The 12,398-nt window shown below is 35.3% G+C and overlaps 1 protein-coding gene across 1 annotated transcript; it reads left to right on the top strand.

Annotated features, from left to right (window-relative positions):
* Positions 1 to 2,856: 2,856 nt before the first annotated feature.
* Positions 2,857 to 4,213, top strand: LOC127066321 (60S ribosomal protein L34-like). Its single transcript, XM_050999884.1, has 4 exons — positions 2,857 to 2,936; positions 3,097 to 3,168; positions 3,753 to 3,950; positions 4,070 to 4,213. Exons 2-4 carry the CDS (start codon positions 3,104 to 3,106, stop codon positions 4,164 to 4,166), a joined length of 360 nt encoding a protein of 119 aa, XP_050855841.1. The 5' UTR covers positions 2,857 to 2,936; positions 3,097 to 3,103; the 3' UTR covers positions 4,167 to 4,213.
* Positions 4,214 to 12,398: the final 8,185 nt, after the last annotated feature.

The following is a 12,398-nucleotide window of genomic DNA, read 5'->3' as shown; positions in this document are numbered from 1 at the left end:
TATTGAGCGTGATAAAAGAAAGAGACAAAGATAACGAAAGCTCGTTCTCATCGCGAAGAATGGTCTGTATCTTGTTACACCTACATTCGCTCGACTCTAAAAAGACTGCTACCCCTTCATTAACCTCCCCCGGCGCGCGACAACCGCGATATCCGGCTAATTGTTCTTCTAATCGGCGATCTTATCGTTGTCGTCGAAAAAGAATAAAAAAATAAATAAAGAGAGAGAGAGAGAGAGGAAGAGAGATATAAGAGATAGAAGACCAATAATCGCCGATGAGAGAAAGAATAGTGAAAAAAAAAAAAGAAACGAAAAAAAGAAGAAGGGAAATAAAAATCCGCGTGCGTCGCACGACTTCCACGACACAAAGTTTAAAGCCGTGCCACGGGACATTCTTTTTTACTCTTTATTTAACGAATTCTAACTAGTAAGGTAGTGTTGTCGGCGTCGAAGCAACGTTGGGTTATGTCTTGAAAGCGATGTATACAATAAAAGGAGTTTTTTAAAATGATGGAAACCGTCACCGACGAAAAATGGCGTCTCGCGTACGGTCGTCCTCTTCGGTCTTTCTCGCATCATCTTTCTTATTCGAGGATAGCCCAGCGATGCTTCCGTTTAATGGAATAAGTGATTTTAATCGAGATCGTTCGCTTCGCGTTAGGAAAATGAAATGAGAAAAGGGAGAAGCGAGTATCGCGAAGGTTGAACTCCCCTTGAGATTTATCTCGGTTATTCGTCCCGCGACGGATCTGATATCTGAAACAAGTCTTTAAAAAAATCGTGACTTAGATGACCGAGAAACGTCACGGGACACGAATGCCCTGGATAGCTTTATTTGTTTTTTTTCTTTTTTTTTTTTTTTTTTAATATTATCTTTTTTGTTCTTATCTTTTTCTTCTTAAGGGGGAGGAAGGAACAAGGAGTTACTCAAAATGGCGACGATTACGAAGCAATAAGTGAATACACGCAAATGCAGATTTTTATATAGAGAATGTTAACAAATTTCAGAAGATATTAATTATCAATAGCGCTATCTTCCTAAATGTTCGTATTAAAAGTTAGCAAAAAGTAAGATAAAAAGTAAGGGGCGGTGAAAATGAGGAATATCGCGGAACGACGTTCCGAATAGGCCAAGGGCGACGCGAAGGGCCTTTAATTAATTTGTCCTTGTCCTCGCCCTTGGTCGGAACGACGTCAACCGGTAAGTTTTAAGAATTTTGAGCTGTAACTATTTGTGTCTAGCGGCGAATGAACGAGTGCGACCTGAAGTTTTGAGAATGTCGATAGTTTCAGCGAATTATTAGATTTCATAGATCTCTATCAATATTATACGATTCGTAGATGCGAGACGAGAGAGAGGATATTAGTTAGAGCAGGAAAATCTCTTACATATAACTTTAACCGATTTTCCTTTCATCACCCTTCGATACCCTTGTTATCGTAAAAGAAAATGGGTAGTTTCCTTTCGTAGATCCGATTCGTTTTTTCTCTCCCAATATCGTGGGCTACACTTTCAAAGCTTTTGGATCGTACTTCATGTTACATATTTTGGTTATTCTCGTATACGTGTAAAGCTTTCTAAGAACAAGTCTGGAATTATAGAAATCGATAAAAGTAAAAAAAAAAGTGAGCGATAGGGGAAAAAAAATATTGCTTGATAAAAATTCTTGAATTTCTTTGCAAATTCTTCGGTTTCCTTGATGTTTCTTTTTCCAATTTTCTTTTTTTTTTTTTTTTGTTTAAAATTTTTATTTTTATTAACTATTTTTAATTATCCGTACTGAAGGAACGGACAAAATAACAGGCGAAGAAATCGTTGAACTCTCCCCACACCTTTTATTACTTAATTTTTTATCGATTAACGCATCTGTATTACTATTTATTAAAAAAAAAAAAACAAAAAAAAACTTATTTATTGTTTAGAGATCTGACTAAATTAAAAAAAGTTCTAATTATCATAGGTATTATCTATTATTGCTAGTACGAAAGTATGAAAGGAGTAGAATTATTTCTTTATGTTAGAGTTTTCGAAAACTCTGCCGTGTAAAGTAACGAATTACAGTACGACGATTGACGATCGACGATCGTTGAGTTTATAAGCAGCTATATTATTAATTAATTAAGCGTTATTTAGGCGACTTATGTGCGCGTTGTTTAATTTTTTACTTTTTACGACTCTCTTTTTACAGCGAACTTTGTCAAAGTACCTGCTTCGAAAACGAAAAGAACAAAAAAAAAAGTAATAAAATCCGTGAAAACAAAGCACACAGGTACCGTCCCATATATATATAGCTTATCTACACATACACAGACGCAATAATTTATGTATACTCGACAAGCTGAGTTTTTTATAAAATTGGTTAAGCAAATCGCCTGCGTGTGTCTTCGATTCATTGTATAAAACAAAACGACTAAACGCAAAGAGAAGCAAGCAGAGAGTTACTGCCAACAAATTTTGGGATGTGTCAAAAACATTTTTCCTATGGTGTTGTCAAGACGATGTTGAATGTACATAAGATATAATAAATAATATACCTTATACAATGTAATCCTGGTGTATAATTTTCTACATAGATTAAGTCTTAATATTTCAATCTTATGACCTCGGTAATATATCGTGTAAATCGATATCACATTCAAGAGTAAGTATCTAATGCTTAAGTTAACAGATTAATCGATACGATAATGATAGATTGAATCTAACACTACAGATATCTTAGCCGTTTCTATTTTGTGCTGTTCGCTCCAATTTTTCGATGCTGCGCTCCTATTGGCTGCTACTGACTCTTATTGGCTCCCATTGGCTAGAGGAAAAATATATCCCTATACAGGCTTCAAAAATTTATCGGTCCAATCGCATTGGCCATCTGACACGACCTCTGCTGGTAAGTTCTTCATAGACATTAGCTTCCTTTTCCGTTTGGCTCTGCAAAAAGGTTCGTGTCAGTTTTATATGATATTGAGAAATCCAAATCTTTTTTGTCGATCGCAAAATTAATAAATACACTATGGATTTCTCGAAATTATACATATTATTCCGATGTTTTTCAGATTATTATAAATATATTTTTTCTTACGTATGCTTTCATATTACAGAACCAAGATGGTACAACGATTAACCTATCGGCGGCGTTTGTCGTATAATACAAAAAGTAATAGGAGACGCGTGTAAGTAATAAATTTTGTACCGTTTAACTAACGATAGATATAACAAATAAACTTCCTTTGATTCATATTTTTTTTTCTACGGTATTAATGTAAGTTATTTTGTTTATGTTGTGTACAACCAATCTATAATAGAGGTTATGTTTTGATAGTACTTTTTCAACATTTTTCCACGTGTATTCTAGTATTTAAAATAAACCAATGTTATTTAATTAATACGTAAATATTAATAACTAGTAATAACTTATTTAACTATGTTTTGTTATCGTGTGCATTGTTAATATTAGATAGACAAAAAGGTGTAAATGTTAAAAGTTTTTCTGCAAAGATTGCTTTAATAAGAGATATATAAGTCGATTTTCTGTTATTTTTTATTCAATTAATTAATTAATTATTGTAATAGTAATTTTTCAAAATTTAACAATAGTTTTAAGATTTTATAATATTTGAATGTGGTAAATGTTTACGCATACGTCATACTTGTTATTTTTCATAATTGTATTCTTCCAAGCATTTAAAAGTAATTTTAACTCATTAATTTCTTTGTTTCATTGTCTTAAAAACGTTAACTAATATATTTTCTATAGCGTTCGTACTCCTGGAGGCAAATTAGTATATCAATATTTGAAGAAACCTAAGAAAACTCCAAGATGCGGTCACTGCAAAGATAAGCTCAGAGGTATTCAACCTGCAAGGCCAATGGAACGTTCGCGGATGTGTAAGAGAAAGAAAACGGTTAAACGCGTATACGGTGGTGTTCTTTGTCACAAATGCGTTAAAGAAAGGTACGTTTGAAAGTATTTTAACAAATAATATTTTATGTGTTTTCTTAGACGTATGAGAAATAGTGATGACATTCTATTGCAAATTATATTTGAGTAATAACAATATTTGAGCTTTGTAGGATTGTCCGTGCTTTTCTGATCGAAGAACAGAAGATCGTAGTTAAAGTTATGAAAGCACAGCAAGCTACTGAGAAGACAAAGAAAACAGAGAAATAATAATGATTTTTATTAATTAAATAAAATAAATATAAAATTACAAAAAATCCACTATGAATCATTATTATTACACTTCAATGTACCCATAAATATTTATTATAAAATTTGCTAAATATAATAATAGTAGAGTAGAAGCACGTAAACAACAAAACAGTGGACTTTCCTTAATATATAATAATCCATAAGTGTTGTAATTTAACAAAGCAACAATAAGGATGAAACAAATCATGTTTGATTATGCGTCTTGTATTGTGACATGTAAATTAAGTGTCAAAAGTATTAATATTTAATTTTCAAATATTAACCCATACAGCTAATGTTTAAAAATTAAACTTATGTACAATAATAATCCATTTTTATCAACTTATGAGCCATCCTATATATTATTTAATGAACATCTTGATAACTCAAATAATATGACGTTTGTTCATAAGTAATATTTACATTTGTTTTCCTTTTTATTTTATTCATTCATTTATTTTTTTTTTAGCAAATATTTCAATCTATATTAACTGCAATAAAATCATGTACATACTAGGATAAAATTAAATTTTAAACATTGAACAAACACGCCATCTAGCAGCAAAATGCTTGAACTATCAGAAAACGCGCCTCTGATACAATGCATTGTTTTTACACGTTTGTCCAAACACCTCTATATAGGTAAATAATACATATATGTGTGTGTGTATATATATAAAGCTAATTATCTACATACCAACAAAATATTTATTAATAATAAATCACTTTATTATTCTACATACGAAAAAAAAAAATTGAGGAAATGCATGATATACATGTGTTATTCTGTTAACGCAACAAAAGATATAGATATTAAAATAATTCCTCGTTCTAGAAAAACAATCGTTTAGATTTGGAAATTTTCTAATGAACGAACAAGGTATGCGAGTCCTATGTGATTCTCTTGCAGTTCACCATAGATACAGTAGCACAACGACCTATCGAAGAAGGATAAAAAGGACAGGTATTGTATTCCGATTATGGTCAACGCGCGTGCAAAACCCGTCCCAAAGGAGTATGGAGACTCGCTAGCCTCGGTACTTTTAACAAGAGCCTTATTTGTTGAGCGAAACTTCGTATGTACATATATGTACCAGTTGTGTCACGGTATAGTTTCCACAATCAAGTATAAATGCCAACGACGTGAGAGAGCATGCCAAGTAAAAGTTTTATATCAACTAAGAAAATGCGACAACTTCTAACAAATATTATAAACTTATTAAAAGATGTATATTTATAAACTTATTAAAAGATTCATATCTAAATTTTATATTAATATTTATAAACATTTTATATCTATAAATATGTTATATATCAATGAACAATGCGCAATTAATCGAATTCCAAATTTCGAATTCTTTACTCGTTTATACGCAGTATGACTCGACACGTTTCCTTCTTAAGTCAGTGATTAGAAATATTTTTTCTTTTTTTCTTCTTTTTCTGTTCTTTTTATTTGTAAAAAAAAAAATCTAAACTCCTTTATATATACTTTTTATGAAAGAAAGATCGATTTTGTTGAACCACATCTAGGGGTGATTTTTATCATAACATGAACCCGCATAAGAATCTGAATACATCGTTGACGTGTAATTTTTATAACTACACCCTGTACGTAAAGCCTATTCAGTATTAAGAATGTAATTCGTTGGTTTTTGAAATAGCAACGAGTTCACGTAAAAGCATACAACTTTTTATTTCTGGCTACTAGCTTATAAATTTCACGAAATGGCCCCCAGGAGTATATCGGTTAATCTTTTAGCGATATGATTGACTCCGTGAGACTCGATGAGAATAAATTGACCACCGTACTTGGCCCTACTTGTCGATCGACCCCGAGTTCAGGGCCTGAATTTCTTACGTTCGGAATGTCCTTCGAATAATTTATCGCGACACATTATTTTCAATACTAATTTATATAATATATATATATATATTATTATCTTTAATATTAATAGTTTTTTTTATCACGATTTGTTATTAATATCGTCGATATGATTATAGCGTTTAATTAAGTTTAATATTAAAAATTAATTGCAATTATTGCTTAATTAACAACAAAAATTCCGATATGAATATGAAATACTAAGATAATACCAAGTATTAAGAAAGATCTGATATTCTTTACGTTGACATCGATATTAAAATGACTAGATCGTTTTACAATAGTCCTTCGAGGCAACGCATTAAATCGATTCGATCACGAGTGGTGTCAAGTCATTTAGTTAGGCTAATGAAGCTACACGATCGCCATCGGCAGTCCACGTATTTTCACGTTGTAGATACTTAGTTACGTACATGTGATACGTCCGTTGCACGTCAAAGAAGAAGGAAGGAGTTACTCGTTATTTCGAACGCGAACTAACGAATGTCCTTGATTACGAGACAATCCTTCTACTTTAACAAACATAAAACCTTTGCGACGAGTATCATATTAATAGTAAAAACATTCTTGAGTTTAAACCGACTTAAGTTCAGTACCTACTCATTTTGAGAACTCCTATCTTCTCTTAGAATTACGTAGCCATTCGATATTTATGACCACGAGAATAGCCATTAAGAGGGACTTCTCGAGAAACGAGTATTCTCAATTACGCAATTTATCTGGACTTTGCAAATATTTATACGACTTCCGAATAGAAAGATACGAAAACTCAATTTTTCTCAGGTATGTCTTTCTGTATCTCTTTATTTAATAATTAATTTGATATACATAATAATTTTGTTTACATACATAAATACTTTGTTGTTTTATCGAGACATGAGTAGAATTTAAGAGTTTGTAACAAGTTTGACGTTTTCTTCGAATTTTTTTTTTTTTATAACACAAAAGGAACTGCTTCTTTTGGGTGTTGCATAAACGGAAAGAAGTCGAGTCACTTCAAGAGTCACGTTTAATCGTAAGAAGGATCAATCGAAGAGAATCGCAAAAAGTCGCCGTTTCCCAGGAAGACTCGCTCTCTCGAATCTTGGGTTCCGTTTCAAGGGAGAGCTCCTCCTCCGTCGACGTTGAGAAACGATACGAGTGTAAGAATGCGGTGGTCGATCGAATAAAAAGCGGCGCAACGAAAACTTGGCACGAGAGAGTAGATATTAAAGGATACTGTATACCTTTTCAGATGACGCGAATCGACTAAACAAAAATAGAAGAAAAACCGATAGAGACAAAATAGGAAGGTTGTTTACCGCACGATGCAATTAATTTTTTTATTTGCAAAAGGATAGATTTAAGAAATAATTTAGTTCTCTTGTAAAAAAGGAACAGAGATAATTTCATTTAAGGCACTAGCAAAAACAAAATGACATCCATATGATGAATTTACGATGCTAGTTAATATTTTGATTTATACAAAAGTATAAATTTAAGAAATAATAGTAATTTCCTTGTAAATAAAAAAAGAAAAGAATATAACAAAAATATAAAAAATGAAGATAACTTCGTTTAACATACTTACAAAGACAAAATTACATCGATATGACGAATGGACGTGATAAAGAAAAAAAAAAAAAAGCAATGACAATAAAAACAATAACAAAGAAAAGTAAAATGAAAGTACTCGTCGCAAAGAATCTCGCGTTCGGTTCGACCTATCGGAAATAATAATCAGTGTGGTTAGCCACGGCAGCTGCGAGAAGCTATCCCAGAGTTGAGTACTCGCGGCTCTCGTATGCTCGAGTCGGCGTTTCGTCTCGGTTCAATTGCCTCGAAATTATTGCAACCACCGGCGAGCCATCGGAATTCGCAATTCCGTCGATCGCAGTGCCGAGTCCGTTCGATTTCAGAGCCCCTACGATAACGTACGGATCGAAAAACTAATAGAATCAAGCGACAAACAAATCGATAGACAAACAAAACGATCGTATTAGCTCGCGTCAACTTTAATCGCGTTTAAACAGCAGTAGCAGTTATTTTACGGTTTCGCGTTTAATTGACGGTTATAAAATACGAAGCGCCCGCACGAAAGCAAAGAGAATAAAAGTTGGATCGAATATAATCTGTCGTGCGCATGGCTCATATTAGACGTATAGGATAGGCTCGATGTGCCGCATGATTCCTATAATTTTCAGGGCTCGTGTTTGACAAAATAACAAGTGGGTGGGTGTCGGTTTTCACACCCGCAGCCCGGCGGGGCCTCTTCGGGGAATGTAAAAAAGGGCAGAACACGAAACCGGTCCCGATGGATCTTTGTTGTGCCGGGTCTCGCGTCTACCCTCTCACTCTTTTCTTTCCTTTTATTTTTTTTTTCCTTTTCTTTTTTCTTTCCTTTCCTTCTTCTTCTTTCTTCTTCTTCTTCTTTCTCTCTCGCTCTCGTGTACCACGGAATAAGAACCGACGCCAGGACCAGGACCGTCTACTAACCTCCCGCCACCCGATACGCGTTCGGACCTCTCCGAGAACATCGACTTCGATCTTGTCACTTTTCAACTCTCTTTCTCCCTTCGTTATAATTCACCTTTTCAAGGACCCTAACCCCCCATTGCTCGACGAGAATTTATTTTGTAGGTTCGTCCACTGCGTCCTATTCGATAATAATGTAATCGATGAAACACATGAAACTTCTTCAACTATAAAATTCGATCGAATACGACATTTCATTTTACGTTTATATTTCAGGATTGTAGAGTTTCTTTATATTTATTCGTCTTAATTATACATAATTGAAATAAAATTTAATTCACGTATAAAGATGAATTTATTTCGACTTATATAAAAGCATTCCTTTTTTCAATAAATCATTCCTGATTATTTATCGTGTCCCGTGTGTCATTCTTATCCATGGACAAGATACCGACAAGGACATCAGCTACCACTGAGACCACCATTGAGAGAAAACTCGTAAACGGACAAATAAATTATGTGTCTAAAATATAGAAATGACAAAGTATGGAGAATCGCCAAATACACACTCGACTCCTCGTTCATTATAACTCGGGTCATGATTGCGTCACGATTCGTTGGCCAATTATGATTGGATGCAAATTAGGTGATCCCGCTGGAGGATATATTTGCCTGTAACGTTCATTTTCTCTTTCTATCTTTCAGCGGTCACCTCGTGTGAACGAACGAACGAACATAAATACGTGAGTTAAATTTAATCATTATGAATGTGTGCGCTAGCGTGATTTTCGTGAAGGGAAAGAGATATCTTGTGTTCGTCGAGTTAAACTTCGATATATTCTAATTTGTCGGTAGGCGGGTACGATTAGGTGACTCTCTCTTCGTCGTCTGTCTTTCTCTCTCTTTTTCTTTCTCTTTCCGTTTCATCGAATTCATTCGAGCGGACAATATGTAACATGTACACACGTACATACGTACAATATGTACACATATATAGATAGACATAATACACAAACAGAGACGATAGTCTCACGCGTCGACCTATCTTGTATCTCGTCGGTTAATAATTTTCCAGTCGAGAACTCTCAATAAGGATTTCGACGAATCGTTTACACGAAGATCTCTTTATATCTTTATAAACGTTATCGATCGTTTACACCCAACACTTGTTTTTAATCGTCTTTCACTTTAATCGAAGAAGAAAAAAAAAGAGAAGAAGATTGGATGGACTAAATCGAACATTTCTTCTTTCTAATTCTTCTTCTTCCCTTTCCTTACATTTTCGTTTCTCGTTCTGCTTCCTAACCGCTTACTATCCTTTTCCTTTCTTACTCATTCTCTCTCTCTCTCTCTCTCTCTTGTTCTCTATCGCTCTCTTTTCCTCTTTACATTAGTCGTATCACGTCGGCACGGTCGCCTTTGATCGAGCACCGGTGGCCCCAATTCACACCTGACTTTTAGCGATAAAAGCCACCTCTAAAGATATCCTTATACACAGCTGGTTGTACGCAGCACCGTTCGCATACACAACCAAAAAGGAAGAAACTTTTTATCGTGACCAGGTAGTCGACCCTCTTTTTAACTCCAACTTAATCGAGCGAATTCATTTGCCGCCTACTTCTCTTTTTCTTTTCATTTTTCTTTTTCTTTTTCGTCTTTCTCTCTCTCTTTCTCTCTTTTTTTTCGCGATAACAGCATCACGAGAGAAGAAGAATGACAAAATAGAAAAGAGTCGACCTGTATCCTTTCATGGAACAGAACCAAGTTCTCGTTCGATCGAATTATTATGGCGCCAAAAAGCTTTGTATTCGTGAACGTAAAGTCCAAAAACGTTTGGACGGTTCCTATGTTCCTCGCTAAATTTATTCCTCCTCTTCTCTCTTTCTCTCTCTCTCTATATATATCTATCTATCTATCTATCTATCTATCTATCTACATTTCTCTCTTTCTTTCCCTATGAACGATTATTCAGTCGTGCGGTTAACCGCTTCCTGTCGTTAATATAAGAGATGCCACTTCGGTAGAGTCTCCAAGAAGAGACATACGAGCCATCCCCAGCTTCGCTATACTAAATAGACACAATTACGATCGATTATCCAATATCGTCCTATCGTTTAATCTCGACCGAGAATGCTCCTTGTTAAGAGTTACGTGCCACTTTACTTCAATACAATATACATATATTTATATTTATATCTCTCTCCCTCTCTCTCTCTCTCTCCTTTTCTCTATCGACGAAAAAAATTTTTCTCCTCTTTTATTACGAACATTTTAAACGAAATTTACTCTCTCTTAAAAATTTTATTTTATTCGCCAATATATATATATATATGATTCTACTTTAATAATCAAAGAAATTGTTCTTTCTCTTTTCGTTTTTAAATAAAGAAAAATTCATTAAAAACGAAATCGATAAACTCTAATCACAAAATATGGACCAGGAAATAAAGTACGCCCCTGAAACTCGACTCTCGAGGTGGTATAGAATGCCGAGACTGATGTGGTTACCAGAGAGAGCCGAGAACTGACCCAAAGGCCGGGAGGCTACGCCGCGTTAAGGCCCAGACATGGATTTCGCTCTTTTGTGGCTCCGTCCGACCGTTTCTCCTCTCTCTCTCTCTCTCTCTCTCTCTCTCTCTCTCTCCCTTACATACACCCATTCTACCTCGAATGAAATATATATTTCCACCTTCGTCGGTCCACCTCGTAACGGGCGCCGAACAGATCGAGATTTTGGGCCCTCTGGTTCCCCCTTTTTTTCCCTCCTCCCTCTCGACTTCTTTTCTTTAACAGTCCTCCTCCTGTCGCGTTTTAAACTTCGCCGAGGCGCCAGGCGAAAGAGTATTAAACGAACCGTTCGTGGAACGGCAAAAGAGGGTTCATTCTAATCCAAGGATCTTGTTCAACCTCGCGAATTGTCGGTCTTCCTTCTCACACCTCTTTCCGACGATGAATATCCTTGAAAATATCCTTGTAAACCTGTTTCGCGATAATACAACGAGAATCGTTTATTCTTACGATATGTATATGTACCTATCTTGCTTGTCAAAGTTCTTTACTAATTACAATCTGTTATCCACGCGCCATTGATCTCCATTAACACGCAATAACTCGTAATCACGTATATAGGTATATACTATTGTGTTATATTTTTCCAAAAAAAAAGAAGACGATAGAAAAGGAGAAAGGAAAAAAAAGGAAGGAAGGAAATTTCTTAGGATCCAACGATGAATCTTTACGAATCTTTTTTAAAGCCGCTTTATAGAAAGTATCCATAGTATTATTCGGGAATGTTTCACACCATTGATCATTCCTCTTTCTTCGCAGAAGAAAATACGGTTCCAAGACATCCGAGACGAATGGACCATGATTCGAAATCCGAATAAGGGACCTTTACGATCGGACCCGATCCCTACTTCCCTTTGTTGCCCATTGTCGCACTTACCCGTGGCCGTTCGAATGTGACGAGCCGAAGGCGAGATCTCCGTCGCCCTCGACTGCATAAAAACGAACGAAGGGCTTCGCAGAAGAAGAAGAAAAAGAATAAAAAGACGAAGTAGAAGAAGACGAAGAAGCAGGCGGTCGATTGTAATCCCGAAATCCGGTTTGAAGGAACGGATTGTCGTCCACTGTGCTCCTCCTTTTTCGTTAACACGGAATTCAAAAGATTCTTCTTTCTCTCTCTTTCGTTCCTCGACGACATTCTACCGATCCAAGCACGAATAAGTAACACGCATAGCTCTCGAAGAAACTCGTACGAGTTCTTCTCTCCTTTTCGAGACCGACCAAATTTCATTCGTTTTCGACTTCGTTGGCGGCCACGAGCGTCTCGATCGTTGACGGTTCCCTTAACAACGGTTTCCGCGCAAATT

Source organism: Vespula vulgaris, chromosome 9 (assembly GCF_905475345.1).
Source record: "Vespula vulgaris chromosome 9, iyVesVulg1.1, whole genome shotgun sequence".
NCBI classification, from domain to species: domain Eukaryota; kingdom Metazoa; phylum Arthropoda; class Insecta; order Hymenoptera; family Vespidae; genus Vespula; species Vespula vulgaris.
The sequence above is the reverse complement of the archived record's forward strand: the minus strand, read 5'-3'. Positions and strand labels throughout refer to the sequence as shown.